Consider the following 18,147-nt stretch of genomic DNA (forward strand, 5'->3'; position numbering starts at 1 on the left):
TTCAAAATTTCCAGAGACGTCTTTAAAGTTACATTTCAGACGTATACTTCCTTTAGACTTGGTGATGGATATAGGGCTCTGCTGGGGAATTTCTTGTGCAAATCCATCTGGGAAGAAAAAAAAAAAGAGAAATGATATTATCAGTTGGAATTCAGGGATTTGGGAAGATGTCTTTCAGTACAGCAATGATGCTCATGAGGAAAAGTAAGAAAGTAAAGAAGGACTTACAAGGCCAAACCATCACGGCCATAAGAGCCGCCAACAGGGACATGCTTGTCAAGCTCCACAGCTGCTGAGAGTCAGAGAGGAGTGAAGCAGGCCCCGAATGCAAGCTGAGTGACTCTGCATGAGAGGAGGAGGCGTCTTCCTTGGGCGGCAGACAGTGACGCTATTCGTTAAGCCAGAGAAATGCACCCTCCACTCCTGTGCCGGAAGCACTGGGGACAGGGGGAGCCAATGCAGGTGAAGGAATTGGGGGGGGGGGGGGCTCTCCCCTGCGCTGGGGCCACAGTGGCTGCAAAGCTCTGGCTGCACTGAAGTGCTGGCCCCCACGACACACCAGGGTGCACTAGCGAAGGTGAAGCCTCTCAAGGCAAGTACTTCCAGGGTCCACAGTGAGTTTACTACTGCAAAACTGCTTAACCTCCACTTTGTGTTTAAGACTTTCAAGAACTGAGGATATCGTTGTTTACCCTTTATTTGCACCTAGTCTGATTTTCTTTCTAAAGTCCCATAGCTCATTATGTTTCATGGACCAGCATTTCTAGTATCCAATAATACACTTGATCAAAAAAAGAAAAAAAACACAAGTCGATGAGTAGGCACATACTGGGCTACAAGTATGTAGTCCAGTACAAGTAAAAGTTATTCCTCTCAACTTCTTTGAAATGCTTGCTGTACCCAAGGCCATATACTAACTCACTAAAATTTGAAATGGCTTCCCCAAAATCAAATGTTTCAGCAAGTCTCCTGCCTTCCAAAGAAACCTATTTATTCTATTTGCCCTAACATGAAATAAAAGGAGAGGTAATTTATAAGCAGCGCATCATCAGCTGTGGTAGATATGAGAATATAAATTTCTGACTTAAATTTGCCTGTGTGGGATTTCGTGAAATCAGAATCCTCAGGTAAAGAATATTTCCAGGGCCTTACAGTCACTTCCACGTAGAGCAGGAAGAAGTACTGTGGGGGATACAGAGTGTTTTTCTTAGAAATACTAGGGAGCAGCAAACATATTGTTCAGGTTACCAAGCAGTTTTCTTCACTCACTTGCGTTTTTTTTTGTTTGTTTTTTGTTTGTTTGTTTCTGGGGTTTTTTTGTTTGTAGACATTTGTAGATGTGTGTTTGATGGTCAGAGTGATAATGATGGCACATGTTTCAAAACAGTTGTGCAAAGGTACTGTGGCAAGTGAGGCAAGTGACTGTAGTCTCACACTGTTAAAAGCCTGTGGTTCAGATGCTGAGGGAGTTTTTGCCTCAATGGTCTCTAAGTTTCCACCATAGTGAGCATCCCAGTAGGCACAATAGTAAGTGGCAGCGTCATCTGGGATTACATCTTTTATTGTAAGAACACATCGATTCTGGCCAGAAACTTTTTCAACCATGTACCTGTTTTCTTGAAAGCCACTTTCAACAGAAGCTTTCCCTCCTGAAAAGTACAGTAGCCTCTCTGGGGGTTTCCCTTCCTTCTGTTGATACCAGTGTATGACAGTGCTGTCAAAACTTTCTAGTAATTTAGTAATTTCACAGCTCATACGTGCACTTCTTTGGAACTTGGTGATAGATATAGGGCTCTGCTGGGGAATTTCTTGTGCAAATCCATCTAGGAAGAAAAAGAGGAGAAAAGTGATAATTAGTTATAATTCAGGGATTTGGGAATATGGCATCTGGTGAAGCGACGAGCACCTGTTAGAAAGGCAAGAATATAAGGAAGGACTTACAAGACCAAACCATTTTGGCCATAAGAGCTGCCAGCAGTAACATGTTTACTTGTCACACTCAGCAGTCAATAAGAGTCAGAGAAGAAGGAAACGACGGGGACAGGGTGGTGCAGGAGCAGGAAGTGACTCATATGAGCAGTATCCAGTGATAGGTCTGTTTGCAAGCATATGAGGCCACACTTTCAGAAAACCCACTGCAGTCTGGGGAAGGACTTAGGCTGCCAAATGCTAAAGCTGGTGAGAAGGTTGTAGACCCATTTACTTCCCAGATAGATATGAGAAACATTTCTAAATCTAAAGATTGTGACACTCGAAAACTTGAGCCAGAACCACTGAGAAAGGGTTGAAAGCAAGGGCAGCTCCTGCTGTGTTACAGGGTGGGAAGAGTCCAAGCCGGAGGCCACCAGTGAGTGCCTGAGGGGTGCCAGGCTCTGGCTGGAGAGCCACACCAGTGCCCTTATTGCAGCCCTGACTGAGCAGGGCGCATCCCATCATCCCATCAGAGACCTTATTTTGCTGCTTGGGCTCAGTTACACAGATCCGGCACTCTGAAATGGCCAGGGTGCCCCTGTGTCAGTGGTTCCCCCTCACAGAAGCAGCACATGAGCTTGTTGCATATCAACCTGCACCTACCAGAACAGCTGTACAGTGAATACATGCCTAGTCTTTGGTTTCAAAGGTGGGAGGAAACACACAGCTGCAAGATTTCAGTTTCAAAGCTCAGATAAGATGCAAACACTTCTTGGAAAGAAAGACTCAGAAACAGAGGTTGCCTGTGCACTGAATGAGGTCTGCTTATCAACAGCCATTGCCGAGGTGCGTCTCGATAAGGTCACGTGAACATCATGAGGGCTCTCTCCTGTAGCAGGTTAGCAGAGGCTGTGGGACCATCTGGGCATGAGGGAGACAAGCTGCTTTGTCCTCCCTCATTTATGTGATCAGCTGTGCACAGCAAGGTGGCATTAGGCACATGTCATTGGCAGACTAGGAAAGGCATCCATCATTGCAGAGCATCAGGCGAAAGACAGTGACAGAGAGACATCTGCCTATGTGTGGTAGTAGTATTGGTGGAACTGGTCCATCTCTTCTCAGTAAATAACAACGGAGATATCTATTTAATTCTCTATTGGGCCATCCTGAAAAGGATGAGGAGGAGAAGTGAGTTAAGGACCAGCAGGCACAACAAGCTGCGTAGGTGGCTTAAGAGCATGGGAGTGAGGAAGACAGAAATATGAAACAGACTTTAAAGTGAAGGGGGAGAAATGCAAACAGAAAGTCACTCATTCCAGCTGCATCCAGTGACAGTTTTCCTGCATGGGGGACAACGGCTAAGGAAAATCAAAATTGCATTGGCAATTGTGTGGCAATGGAAAGGACCTGATATTAAGGCCCTTATGCCAAAAACTGATTAGAACAGTAGAAGACGAAAGATCTTGGTCCATAAGGACAGAGGTAGAAACAGGCAGACAGGCGGTTCAGTAAATATTGCATAGCTGAGCTTTTAAAGCCCCTGTGTTGATTCTTTTGGAAGACGTAGCCATTAGACATTAGGAGAGGGGTAGATGGAAGGATGGATAGATAGACAGATTACAGGATAGTCAGTGAACTTGCTCAGTGATAGCTGTACTGGTGTCTGGGATTGGAAGGACGCAGGTATCATCAAACGGAGGCGTATGATGTCTGCTGTGGCAGTGCTGGATGCGTCTCAGCCCCCAGTCTGAAATGCTGACCTGACGCAGTTGTGTAGACACTCTTTTGTGAATAAGTCAGTGAATCAGTGTGCTAGTACAGCCAAAAAAGAACCACCGTCTTGTACATCAGTTACGATACAATAATTATTTTTAGCTGTGTTAGTGTCAAATGTACCAGGTAAATACTGCTGCCAAAACTTTCTTTCAGAGGTCTAAAACCAAGAAATACCTCAAGATGTCAGGAAAACAAAGATTAATAATTCTCTAAGGTAAGACCTTTCAGCATCTGCAAGTGCTTTCCTAAGCTGAATAGTGTTCAAACCATGGATAGGGTTAGTGATACCAGGACACACACACAACCCCAGCCTTGCAGATCACTGAGGACCCCTTTAACTCAGGTGGACAAAACTGCTGTTAGAGTTGAAGGAGTTCATCAGGATTCCACTGCTGACCTCAGGGCAGGCGGTGCACCAGCAACAAACATCACACAGAGTCTGGGTTTTGGAGAGCCTGCTTTCAGGCAGAGAATGAATTTGATGGTCTCTCAGGCTTTCCATTTTCTGACAGTCTGGCATCATGGCTGTAACAGATGTAGTTCATCTTCAGTCATGAAGAGGAATTCTTTTATACCTTTCACAAACTTCTGGTAAGCATAGTGCATTTACACTAGACTTACCTCCGCTCTGAAAGTCCTCTCTGCAGCTCTTCGGGTCCAGTTTTCCTGGTGACTACAGCTGCGAGACTGTGAGAATGGTTGCAGCAACAGCCCTGTGGTTTTCAGTGCATTTACTGGTGCTAGATCCATTTTCAGTTCCTGAAGAATCATCAGGGCTGGAAAGCGTTCTGGTTAAAATATATGCCTAAAGTACACAAGCACTCATGTTGTAGTGGCTTAGTGGACCTGAGCGAGCTAAGAGTGGTTTTCCTTAGCAGACAGACTTGTATTCCAGACCACCCATGAGAAGTCTGTAACCACATTTTCAGGCAATGAAGCACATCCATGTGCTTAACAATATACATCTGTGTCAGGTCTAGGCTTACATATTATTGCATATATATATATATAAAACAGTAATAGTACCTTGCTGTTCTTCATATCACATGCTAGAAATCTGCCAGGTATCAGATCCGAGTTTAAGACAAAAGGAATATGTAAGTGATTTGGTCTCACACAATTAAAGGTCTATATTACAGATAAGGGGTGACTTTTTGTATTGTGACTTTCTAACATAGCAAGTCTCCCATTAGGCACAATAACAGGTCCAACTTTATGTTGCATATTGCAAGAAGACATATGTATTGGTCAGAGCGTTTTTCAACAATATGCCTTTCCAGGTTAAAAATATCACCAAATATACTTGTCTCTGATGAAATGATTAATATCCACTTTGTACATAGCTTCAATATTCTTTATTTGATACCAACATATATTAAGATACTATCAACATCTTCAGAGAGATTTGTAATGTAACAGTGAAGACATGCACTTCCTTCATGTTTGATAATGGAAAATGGCCCTGCTTTGGAATTGCTTGTAAAAAACTCATCTGGAAAAAAAAGGAGAAATGATATCATGAGTTGAATAGAAATATTTTTTGGAACATGCTCTTTTGCTGAGCAATGCACACATGATGAAGAAAGGCAAAAAGGAAAAAAAAAGTCTTATAAGACCAAACTGACATGGCCGTAACAGCTGGTAACAGTATTGTGCTTAATCATTTAGTTGGATATCTAACTGAGAAATAGATGAAAATGAGTTCTCATAGGTATGGATGCAGGGTAGTGCGTAAGTGGATTATTCCAACAGTATCCAACAGCAGGTCTACTGTCTGCATATGGAACTAAGTTTCAGAAAATCTCACAGTGTGAGGAAAGAAGGCAAGCTGACTGAAATTAAAATCAGGTCAAATTTACCACAGTCTATTTTTCAAATAATTAAGGTGGCCAGAAACATATATATCAAGATGCTGCATATTGTTGCTCAAATCATACTGAAAGGCATAAAAGCAAGTCCAGTAAGAACAGTCTATAGAGCCTGTGGAATTGGAAAACTACCACTATGGAGGATATTGGTGTTCATTTTTCAAGGTCCACACACATCACAAGAACTTTTTACAGGATATTAAGCATGCACACTCAATTCTAATTCAAGATGCAGAAGCACAAAACTTTCCTACTGCGGTACGATCTCAGACCGTCATACACAAAGCCCAGGAGAAATAATTAGGCCTCAAGCACCAGGGACTCTCCACTTGTCAGATACATTGCTCATGGGCAGGGAATTACGCATTTGGACGCGTTTGGAGAGGAATCCTGACAATGAAATTAGGCTTCCTGGGATGTTTGCAGGAGTTTGTAGGGACCAAAAGGAGAAGGAGGACAAGAGAAAACTGTGGGGGAGGATGTGGAAGAGAGGGGAGGTGCAAGATCCTCTGGCCTTCTCTCCTTGGTTTACTTCCCTATCTTCCTTTTTTCTCAGGGGGAAATACTGAGGGCATAGAGAAATGTTTCTCTGCTTGCTCCAGGGGTTCTCATCAGGGCGGGAAAGGGGTCCCTTGGCAACTAACATTTGTTCACACACACAGACACGTTGCATTCACGGTCAGGGGAATGCTTTCCGTACAACCCAGTCTTCATCTGAACAGCAAAGTCCCATATATTTGCCCTAAGGTCACAGGGACTCTCCAGTTTCTGGACACTGCGGCTCTCTGTAAGCATCCAAGTACTGTCCTGATTATTAACGTCACCTACTTGAAAGCGGTAATGGTAAGTTTTCCCATCCCGCTGCAGGCAGCAGTTTGAGAAGGGAGGAATAGGGAAGTAACTGCATTTTGGCACAGTTCAGAGCTTGCGGTTCAGAGTGCAGTATGGCTTTTTGTACGGCTTATCTTTACCCTTCTAATGTTGTGATCTTCCATAAAACCAATAGGCGCAATAATAAATGCCAGAATCCCTCAGGGTTAAATAATCTATTCGGAGAGTATAGACAGCCTTAGTAGAATCTTTCTGAACCTTAAACTTCCAGCTACTGGCTGTGTCATCAAATGTAGGTGTTTGTCCTGACACATACAGAATCCTCTCCGGCGGCTTTCCAGGAGGCTGGTGGTACCAGTGAATGTAGGTATTGGTGTTTATTTTGCATGACATACTGGCCGAACTGCGCTCAACCTGCCTCAACAGCTTCGGGGTTTGAGCCGGAACTGTTTGTGCATCTCCACCTACAAGAGAAAGCAGTGAAACTGGATGACGGGATGAAAATGTCGGATTTTGGAACAAGGAGTCTCTTCTCGGTACGGAGGAAACGTGAAGAAGAGGAGAAGGGAAAAAGGACTTACAGGACCAAGGTGAAGTTACCAGAAGGACTGGCAGCAGCAACATGCTGCCCGGTGGTGGGGGGTTAAACCTGGAACTGAACTCGAAGCAGAAACACTGCAAAGCCCTTCAGGTAGAAAGAGAGTAGAGCCAGTGGGAGGAGGAGATGACTCATCTGGCACATCCAATGGCAGTTCTCTGACTTGTTGCCATGGGGGTTGCATCTACTGACAAGCTAAACCACAGCAGGAGTGGTTTATGCCACTCAACCTGAAGCTCTCAAGGAGCTCAAATACTCAACCTGAAATCCATTGTGTTCTGCTTTCTAGCTGCTATGTTCCTCTCCAACTTACATGCAAAGCCTGCTAAAGTGCACACACACACACACACACACACACACACACACACACGCATGCACACAACTCCAAATGTCCAATCCCACCCTTCCCAAAGACGTCCTCCTCTCTTCAGATAACCCAACACTGTCCTGAAAGTATGTCTCACCAGCCTCCCCTAGCAAATACTATCTGCTTCTGTGGCACGAAAGGCGTGGTTGGTGGTAATGGACTACTTATGGGATAGTCTGTCAAATCTTGTTCCTCTGGGACAGCATGCCAGGTCCTGGGGGCTGGTTCCTCTGGCGGGAATGTCTTGCAGGAAGCAAGGTGGCTGGGCACACCTAGTATTTAGCTGCCTGCCTTCCTTGGTGACAGGGTTATACAGCCTTTTAGTTGGGAAAACGCAGCTGGAGCCCCATGAACAACAGAGCCCAGGTTGCTGTGACAAAGCCAGGCTGAAGCAGGAATGTCTCCCAGCCAGCTCCTTACTGCCCTCGGCTTCTTCTTGGGCTTCCACTCCATTGCAGAGGGAATATTGCTGAGATGGGAAGATCTTGGCCAGAGGCCCTGCAAAGACTTCATGGCAAATGGTCCCTTTGGCAGGGGATACAGTGTAGCATGCTCCTTCTCCTGCACTGCGCAGCACTTGCTCTTCTGCATCACTCCCAGCTTCTCAAGACGGCTAAGGCACATGTCAGGTCAATGAGGAAGAGGGCTTTGTGTTGCCAGTAGGCATTTCTGCAGCAAAACCTGTGTAGGGAGAAAGGAATAGCAAAGTGCTTGTGGTCTGATGCAGCTGAAAGCCTGTAGTCTGGAATTTTCCTACTCACTGCTGGTGAGTTTCCCTGCAAGCTCGGTGGGGGGTAATAGCCATCTGATCCCAGGGTGTAATGGCACTGTCAAAGGTCCCAGCAATTTGACACTAGACTTTTGGCACTATCTCCCATCACATCCTCCTGGGTAGACTCAGGAAGTGTGGGTTAGATGAGTGGACAATGAGGTGGATTGAGAACTGGCTGGATGGCAGAGCTCCGAGGGTTGTGGTCAGTGCTGCGGAGTCTAGCTGGAGGCCTGTAGCTAGCGGTGTCCCCCAGGGGTCAGTCCTGCGTCCAGTCTTGTTCGATGTATGCATCAATGACCTGGAGGAAGGCACAGAGTGCACCCTCAGCAAATTTGCTGATGATACTAAACTGGGGGGAGTGGCTGACACACCAGAAGATTGTGCTGCCATTCAGAGGGACCTGGACAGGCTGGAGAGCTGGGTGGAGAGGAACCGCCTGAAGTTCAACAAAGGCAAGTGCAAGGTCCTGCACCTAGGGAGAAACAACCCCATGCACCAGTACAGGTTGAGGGTTGACCTGCTGGCAAGCAGCTCTGCTGAGAGGGACCTGGGAGTGCTGGTGGACAAGTTAAGTATGAGCCAGCAGTGTGCCCTTGTGGCCAAGAAGGCCAGTGGGATCCGGGGGTGCATGAGGCAGAGTGTTGCCAGCAGGTCAAGGCAGGTGATCCTGCCCCTCTACTCAGCCCTGGGGAGGCCTCACCTGGAGTACTGTGTCCAGTTCTGGACTCCCCAGTACAAGAGAGACCTGGCACTACTGGAGAGAGCCCAGCGGAGGGCTACAAAGAGGATGAGGGGACTGGAGCATCTCTCCTCTGAAGAAAAGCTGAGAGAGCTGGGCCTGTTTAGCCAGGAGAAGAGAAGACTGAGAGGTGATCTCATCAACGTGTATAAGTATCTGAAGGGAGGGTGTCGAGAGGATGAGGCCAGTCTCTTCTTCTCTTCTCCGTGGTGCCCAGCGACAGGACAAGAGGCAATGGGCACAAACTGAAACACAGGAAGTTCCATCTGAACCTGAGGAAAAACTTCTTCACTGTGAGGGTGACAGAGTGCTGGAGCAGGTTGCCCAGAGAGGTAGTGGAGTCTCCTTCCCTGGAGATATTCAAAACCCATCTGGATGCGATCCTGGGAAATATGCTCTGGAGGACCCTGCTTGAGCAGGGAGGTTGGACTGGATGATCTCCAGAGGTCCCTTCCAATCTAAACCATTCTGTGATTCTGTGAATTCTGGCAACCTTGCAGTAGGCACAAACAGTGTTGCCTTTTGGTCTTGCTAGAGATATATGCTCTTGGTTCAGGTTTACTCGTGCATACGCAACCCCACGGAAAAGACTACCACTAAGCCCAAGTCAGGTGGATCAGGAACATGCATAGTTCTTTTTAGTAGGGAGAACCCAAGCAAGGAAGAGGACTTTCAACACAAAATCTCAGTCAGGGTGAGGACTGGCAAGAGTAGCCTGCTGACTGAGCTGGCTGGATTTGAAATTGGTGGAAAACTATCAGCAGGTCCTTCAGTGGAAAGAGGGAGAGGCAGCTGGGGAGGGGCAGAGACTCACTTCTGCTGCATCCACGGACAGGTCTGGTGGCCAGCTGGCATGTGGGGCTGCGAGCTGAAAGAAAGCCAGATGCCTTGTCAGTCGTGAGCTGAGGCAGGGATGGACAGGACTCAGCAAATACAGCAGAATTTGGGAGGCTGCGTACAGAGGAGCTTAAGGCCTTTCTGTTTTGTCCTGTGGTGACTATTTTATTAAGGCCAGGCAAATCGAGAGACTCTCTCTCTTGAGAGAGAGAACTTCTGCCTTCAGTCACTGCTTTGTGCTCAGACATGTACGAGCCTCATCCGAATTAACATTTTGTCACAAGGAAAGAAAGGGGGAAACCACATTAGAAACTTCCCTCGTGCCCCTTCCCCTCCCCCCCAACACTGAACTGGGAAAATCTGGGACAAGCTTGTGCTACATGGCGTTGCTGCCATTTACAGTGGGTCACACTGGGACTTTGTCACACAGGAGGACTTGTCAGTGTGCTGTGGGGGGGCGGGAGCATAACACCAGTGATGTGAAGTGGTGAGTGACAGAGTCAGATTACAGCTAACCACACGTGAATGCTGGCCTTGTTGTTACTGTACCTGGCTAAGTCTAAAGGATCCCAAATTGCCTTGGATCATGGCTTGGCTCTTCCAAGGGTCTTCCATTGGAGCCTATCAAAGAGATCCCCTCAGCTGAAGTAGGAGCAAGGTTAGATCTGCCTTGACTGCTCTTGTAAAGTATAGCTGCTATTAGCAGGGAAGTCACAAAGCAAGAACCTGCTTCACTCTAATCCTCATCGTTAACATTACGTTTGGCTGTGGGCTCAGGACCACCTCGAAAGACATACTGTTGCTTTTATTTTTTCCTGCAGTTTGCTCCTGAAACTCTTCTGGCTTGTTGCAATTACCACATTCTTGGTCACTCCCTACCAGGTACACTGTTTCTGTTCACGTAATAGAGGAGGTGCTGTATGTTTCACTGCCGCTGGATACTGCGTTTTTAAATTACCTGTCATGCTGCTGAAAACTTGTTGTGTATAAGAGCATTCTGTGCCTCATTTTTGAGAAGATCTCTCAACAGCAAACTTTTTTTCACCAGAATCTGATTGCTGATCTTCTGATCCAAAAGAGAGAATCCCCTCTGGATCTTCTTTCTCCATAATATTGTACACATCTCAATCTCATACTGGCAATAGTAGAGAAAATTTTTTTGTTCTGCCTCTTTTTCTTGTGATAGATGGAGGAATTGCTTTGTCTACAACAAAAGAAAGAGAAAATGCCATAAGCATGGACTTTTTCAACAGGCTATCAATGGTCTGCTAACTCTGTGAGACTCCCAGTACGCGCAGTAGTAGGTGCCTTCGTCACTAAGATTTATGTCAGTTACTGAGAGAGTACAGACGTTTTTTCCTACCTTCATGGAAAAATACTTGCTCTTATAGGAGTCCTGATCATAAGTAATTTCTTCTGCTGATTTGATATACAGAAGCCATTCAGGACCTTTGGAAGGAATATGCCGGTACCAGTGTATATAAGCAGCCTGGAAGTTGGTTATGCCCTCAGCCATACACTCAATCCGTGCTGTTTTGGTCTTTTCTTTGGTAACAGATGTTTGGTGCTGTTTCAGAAGCACTTGCGCCTCTCCATCTAGAAATAAGAGAACGAAAGAAATGAGAACAAACACTCTTACCCTGTTCCTCATTCCTGCGCATTAATACCAAGTGCTTCCTGCCGCTGCTCCCTGCTGCCCACTGTGAAAAAAGGGACATACGAGACCAGGCTGAAGCCAGAGCCAGGACCGGGAGCAGCAGCATCCTGAGAGCTCCTGCTCGCTGCTGCCTCAGCAGAAACACCAGCGCTCTCCTTGCTGGGACGGAGACCTGTAGCCCAGGAAAGGAAGTGACTCATTTGGGTGTCATCCAGAGAGGGTGTCCTGGCAGCAGGTGGGCAATTTCAAGATAAAGTAGCATGATTCAACCCTGATAAATTTAATAATCTGTCCAGAGGTTTCACACAAGCTGCACAAACTCTCCTTTTCTCACTCTCGCTCTCCCCCTACACACACATACACACACGCATGCATGCACGCATGCACACATGCATGCAGCATCAGTTTAACTCCTTTACAAAGTAATTGTAGAGTGTGAAGCTAGTTTGATCACTATGTTTAGACCAGTGGAAGGCTGCTAAATGCTGTCCAGTGTCAGATACTTTTCCTCAGATCCACTGCCAATAAAAGGAAGAAAAAATAACAATGTGGAGAGCAATGAATTTGAAGGTTCTCAAATTACTGCCCACCGCTCAAGTTGAATGCCGGAAGCCGGAAAAATACACTGCACCTATCTGGGAGCTCAGCAGCAGTATTGCTGTTCTTGCTACAGCTTCTGGTCAGAGGCAACTTGAGACCATACAGCCGGGCTGGCATCTACAAATGCTGCCCAGAAAGGTTTAGCGGAAAAGAAAGATAGTCGGGGAGAGCAAAATACAGAATTTATTCTACACAGCTAATAGCCAGCCCTAAGAGGGCACTCCAGGCACTGCTGTTTTCCTTGCAAAGAAAACTAAACCAATTCCTACTCTGTTGTTGTTGCAGTCTTATTTTGCTGATGTCGGCCAGTTGTTCTTTTTGTTCATGTACTTATCTACTGTTATGACGGAAAGGAGATCTTTCACACCTCTGTGGTGTGCAATCAACATCCCAATGCTAAATGGGTGCTGGAGAAGGGGCATCAGAGGCCAGCTACGCTGGGGTCTTTTGGACCAGAACGCTGTGCTTTTGTGGTATTAACAACTGGTCGTTTGGCTGCAAATGAAAATGATGTGAAGTAAATTGATGTTTTTCTGTTTGCAAAATGGAAGTATAAATATCTGTTGTATAACTGCTGTTTGTTTTGCAGGTTTGCTGCCTTGTTAAAGAAGAAACCTCACTGAAATCGGTTAGAAGTCTTGCATTGTACCATAACTGGAGACTTGATCAGCTCCAAATTGAAAACAAGTTGAAAAAAAAAGGAGATTCTCAACCAGCAGAGGAGCATTAAAGGGGTGGATTGCACCTGCAGCCCTGAGCAGCACTTCACTCTCTTTTTCACTTCCATCCTTTCATACTGCCACATGAAGAATGCAATTGGGGGGAGGGGGCCTTTTCTGATGATGTTACTTGAAGGGTAGCTTGAATGGAAAGATTTTTTTCCTTCCTTTAGCTAGCCCACCTTGCCATCCTGGAACCATGCCCAAAGGCAATCCAGTCATACCTATGAAAACTCCCTTTTTGCTGTTGAAGTGAAGCAGCTGTGTCTGACTGGAGGCTGGTAGGTGAACAAGTGGGGATGTTCCCACATACTTTCAGATACTTCAGGGTATTTTGGGCTGAGAAACAGGGCATATCTTTGTGCAGGTTGCCTATGGCTTTCTACTGCTGTGCATCCCAGCTAGCACAGTAGTAGGTAGCGGCGTCTTGCGGTGTTACTTTGCTCACTGTCAGGGTGCAGACAGATTTGGAGAGGTCCTTCTCGATACTGAACTTTCCATCATCAGAGCTATTTTCAAGGAAGAGCCTGGACGACATGTAGGCAATGCGTTCAGGAGCTGCATTCAGCCTCTTTCGGTACCAGTGAATAAAAGCACTGGCAAAGTCAGGAGCTAACACATGGCAGTTGATTAGCACCGTTTTGCTTTCTGGCTTGGTGATGGATATTGGAGTTTGCTGCAAGGCTTGTGCAGAAACACCTACACAGAACAAAGGCAAAAACTAGAAATGTGAAACTAAAATTACAGATCTTCCCTTTTTGCCACTAAAGAGCATGGAGAAAGGAGGGTGAGCAGAGTGCTTACAAGAAAAAACAGCCCCTAGAATAAACGCCCTCAGCAGCCACATTCTCACTGCCCTTCTTCAAGCTTCATCGAAGCAACCTCAGCATCAGAGTCAAGCGGTGGGAAAGCTGTCTGAGGGGTGGAGATGACCTGTTTCAGCACCATCCAATGAAGCCGTGCCAGCTGCAGATGCATTAAGTAAGTATTCATGGGCCTTTTACTTAACATAAACAGTTTCCTTTGAATAATATTTAAATGGGAGGCAAAAATAAAAATAAAAATCCCTTACAAGAACAGAGCCCACTCCTGAGGCAAAAATTTCTCCTTTTCTTTTTTTAGCCAGGAGGCTGGTTTAGATGATGACTAAAGGGTCACCTTTCTTCTCAGAATATCATCAATGTATGTTAGCTTCAAAGTCACTTCTTCATATCCAGATTTTTAAGCCCTCAAAAGCAGGCAAAGCTATGGTTCTCCATCACTCAAATCAGGGAGTGCATTTGGGAAATTACTGCTGTATGCTTGTTGTTACAGTATCCTCTAGGCACCCACTGGTGCTGGCTGCCAGAGGCCAGAGCTGGGGCGCTGTTCAGCCGGCCTAGGCTGAGCTTTGCTTCTTCCTGGCATCTCTCCTGCAGCCACTGGCCACCTGGAAAAAGCCATGAGATGCAAACCCTTGCCAAAAGAGAAACAGCCGAGCCCAGAACCGTGGCTCCCTCTCTCTCCTTTCCCTCCCCAGTTGTCTTTTGCCACCATCATTCTGCCTTCAGCTCTCCTTGCTCCTGCCACCATCTGCTGGCAGGTTTCTCCAAAGCCTTGCAGAAAGCACTCCCAAGGATCGTTTTTCTCTGCTGCCATGCAGCAGAGGTTAGTGACCTCACACAGCCAAGCAGCTCGCGGGTGTTATTTGCCACAGCTGGTTGCCATACACCATAAGGAATTCCTACCCATGAGCCCAAGCTGAGATGCAGGATTGTGGCATCAGATGAGCTTTCAAACCCTTGCCAGCCTGTGGCTGAGAGCCTCAAGGAGGTTTCTGTACAGGCTGCTTAACAGTTTTCTATGGTTGTGTAGACCCAGTAAGCACAATAATAGGTTGCCTCCTGCTGCTTCGTTATTCGCTTTATTGTCAGAGTGCAGATGGGATTCAGCTTGCTCTTCTCTGCCCAAAACACATCTCCATCATCCGGTTTATCAAAAACAGCTTCTCCTGTTGCCACATACAGAATGCGCGTTGGAGGTTCACCGGGTTTCTGTTGGTACCAGTGAATGGGAGTATTCTGGAAGTCTGAGCCAGAAAAACTGCAGCTAATTCTCGCAGTTGTTTGCACTTTGTTGCTTGTGGAAGGTTTTGGCTGCCTGAGGCTTTGTGCAGCTCCATCTGCAAAGAAAAGCAGAGAACAGCACTGTCATGACAGCAGTGACCAAATCCCTGGACTTACAGAGTGCGACTCTCACAAGACCCACAGCTCACAAGCACAACTCACAAGAGCAAAGGGCTGAAGCAGCAAGAAAAACCTGCAGCAGCCACATGTGCATCGGACGATGTCAAGCCTGCCTCAGAGAACTGGCCGGGAGAAGGATCTGTCCTCAGCAGCAGGAGCAGGCGCTTAATGAGAGCAAATGAGTGACTCCGCCACTTGGCACCAACCACAGTTTTGCTAGATGGCCCCACCTATTATGCGGCACAACAGCCCTCCTCCAGCCCTGGACAACAGCTCCTGCAAGGTGGCCACCACCACCCAAAGCAGCTCCCAAAACCAAGCCCTGTTTCACCTACAGCGTAGCATTAAGAAAACTGCCTCGTGATGTGCCCATCCGGCTGGAGTACAGCCTTGGCTCCTAGCCCAGGTGGCAATGCTAAACAGAACAAACTCACATGACATCTGCAGGACATCACTAGTAGTACACTCATTTCCTTGCTCTCTCCCATGTCCTTAAATCTGCTGGTGAGCCATTTTTAAGATCTGCTTTAAGATCTGTTTTAAGATGGAGTGTCACTGTAAATAAAGTTCAGCTTTCAGATCTGAACACTTGCTAATGAGCCCTTCCCATGGTGATCTTATATCTCATTTCCAGCTGCTTCCTTATGCAGAAGTCTGAAAAATCAGCTTCAGAATGACACTTCACCAATACCAATGCTCTCAAGCTTCCTTTTTGACGTAGAAATCACTTAAATAATAGAAAAGAGTTTCTGCTAAGCACACCAACTAATCAATCACCTTTCACACAAAAGAATCTTGCCTCTTCCTTTTCCCAAACTCAAGACTGCCAGGGGCTTCTTTACTACATGATATAAAATCATAATGTCGTCCAGGGTTTTCTAGAGCTGTTTCAGTGTGATGGCATAAAATGACATCGCTCACCTGTGAGGTACTAGTCTGTCTGTCCACAAGAAAGTCAAACAATAATAACGACGGTAACCTGATAATTGTCTTCTAACGGTCTTCTTGTGGATGCTGGCATCCTGACACAATACTCACTTCTGGAACTGGCTTTTTGCTTTGCTCAAAACTGACAGCTTGTTGAGGAGACAGGACAGTCAGCTCAGCTATTTTTCCAAGGAAAACAAGCCTGGGAAGCATGCCTGGCAGGGAACGACATGGCTTTCCTCTCGCAAACAAACTCACAAGGGCCTTCTTTGAATTTGTTAGGTCAGGGGACAGGCATTCAGCCCTGCCTAGGACAGCACTGCCACCTCAGGCACACCCCCTCAGAAGGACGGGGCCTACCCTGCACCCATATTTCAGCTATCACACAGCTTTACAGGCTGCTTCCCCTCCATAGCACATGCAAAAATCTTCCTGGTGCTGACCAGGCTCCTAATCACAGAATCACAAAATCACAGAATCACAGAATGGCTGAGGTTAGAAGGGACCTCTGGAGATCATCTAGTCCAACCTCCCTGCTCAAGCAGGGTCCTCTAGAGCATATTTCCCAGGATCGCATCCAAGCGGGTTTTGAATATCTCCAGGGAAGGAGATATTCAAAGATCTCCAACCTGATCCTCCTCGACCAAGGAGGAGTCTTCCTTTCTCCAGACTTCCTCTCCCGTCCCCAGGGTCTGGAATTCCTGAGGACTGGCCTTAGCAGTGAAGACTGAAGCAAAGAAGGCATTCAGCAACTCTGCCTTCTCTATATCCTTCGTTAGCAGGGCACCCACCCCATTCAGCAGCAGGCCGACATTTTCCCTAGTCTTCCTTTTGCTATTGATGTATTTGAAGAACCCCTTCTTGTTGTCCTTGACATCTCTTGCCAGATTTAATTCCAAATGGGCCTTAGCCTTCCCTGTTGCATCCCTGCACACTCTGACAACGTCCCTGTATTCCTCCCAAGTGGCCTGTCCCCTTTCCCACATTCTGTAGACTTCCTTCTTCTGCTGGAGTTTGGCCAGGAGTTCCTTGCTCATCCATGCAGGTCTCCTGCCCGCTTTGCTTGACTTCTTACTCAGAGGGATGCACCCATCTTGAGCCTGGAGGAGGCGATACTTGAATATTAACCAGCTTTCTTGGACCCTTCTTCCTTCTAGGGCCCTACCCCATGGGATTCCCCTAAGTAGGTCCCTGAAGAGGCCAAAGTTAGCTCTCCTGAAGTGTCCACGGTTGCGATCCTACTTCTTACCCTGCTCCCTCCTTGCAGGATCCTGAACTCCACCATCTCATGGTCACAGCAGCCAAGGCTGCCCCCAACCTTCCCATCTCCAACTAGACCTTCTTTGTTTGTTAGTACAAGGTCTAGCAGCGCGCCTCTCCCTGTTGGCGTCTCCACCACCTGGGTCAAGAAATTTTCATCAGTCCTCTGCAGGAACCTCTTGGACTGTTTGTGCCTAGCTGTGCTCTCTTCCCAGCAGATGCCAGGGTGGTTGAAGTCCCCCATGAGGACCAGGGCCTGTGATCGTGAGGCTACTTCCAGCTCTCTGTAGAAGGCCTCATCGACAACTTCTTCCTGATCAGGTGGCCTGTAGTAAACCCCCACAACACTGTCACCCATGTTAGCCTGCCCTTTAAGCCTTACCCATAGGCTCTCAACCCGCTCTTCATCCACCCCTAGGCACAGCTCCACACATTCCAATTGCTCCCTCACATAAAGGACAACTCCACCCCCTCACCTTCCTGGCCTGTCTTTCCTAAAAAGCACATAGCCATCCATGACTGCATTCCAGTCATGTGAGCTATCCCACCATGTCTCTGTATCTGCAGTGAGATCATGGCCCTGCGACTGCACACAGAGCTCTAACTCTTCCTGCTTATTCCCCATGCTGCGTGCATTGCTATACAGGCATTTCAGAGAGCCAGTCGAGCATGTAAGCTTCCCAGGAGAGGTGCCAGAGGATCCTCCATAGCCATGTCCCATGCCGTCTCCCCTGGCTGCATGCACCCACTGGAGGCATCCTGACTTGAGTGGTGTTTTACTGAGTACCTTTTCTCTATACCACTCCCCTTCCCCCATCTTTCCTAGTTTAAAGCCCTCCTTACCATGCTGGCCAATCTGTTGGCAAAGAATAAGAGATGTCACGCGCGCGCCCCGCTTGGTAAGGTGGATTCCATCTCTCCCCATCAGCTGTTGATGGGGCAGCCACTGGCGCAGCCAGTTGTTAACTTGGAAAACTTGTTCACTCCTCCTCTCGTCCTTCCCCCTCACAGGCAAGATGGAGGAGAAAACGACCTGGGCTCCCAGACCCTTGACCACCAT

General features: G+C 47.0%; 1 protein-coding gene across 6 annotated transcripts in view; it reads right to left on the minus strand.

Annotated features, from left to right (window-relative positions):
- Nucleotides 1-15,260, minus strand: part of TARP (TCR gamma alternate reading frame protein) — a 32,266-nt gene extending 17,006 nt beyond the window's left edge. Inside the window, exons 1-2 of one of the 6 annotated variants that reach the window (XM_068935922.1) lie at nucleotides 15,236-15,260; nucleotides 14,532-14,836 (exon numbers count right to left, since the gene is read on the minus strand). In XM_068935922.1, the coding sequence (XP_068792023.1) occupies nucleotides 14,532-14,836; nucleotides 15,236-15,245 (315 nt within the window). In that variant the 5' untranslated portion in view covers nucleotides 15,246-15,260. The other 5 variants (XM_068935924.1, XM_068935927.1, XM_068935928.1 and 2 more) reach the window with 5 other exon arrangements.
- Between the last annotated feature and the right edge of the window lie 2,887 nt (nucleotides 15,261-18,147).

Source organism: Struthio camelus, chromosome 2 (assembly GCF_040807025.1).
Source record: "Struthio camelus isolate bStrCam1 chromosome 2, bStrCam1.hap1, whole genome shotgun sequence".
In the NCBI taxonomy this organism is placed as follows: Eukaryota; Metazoa; Chordata; class Aves; order Struthioniformes; family Struthionidae; genus Struthio; species Struthio camelus.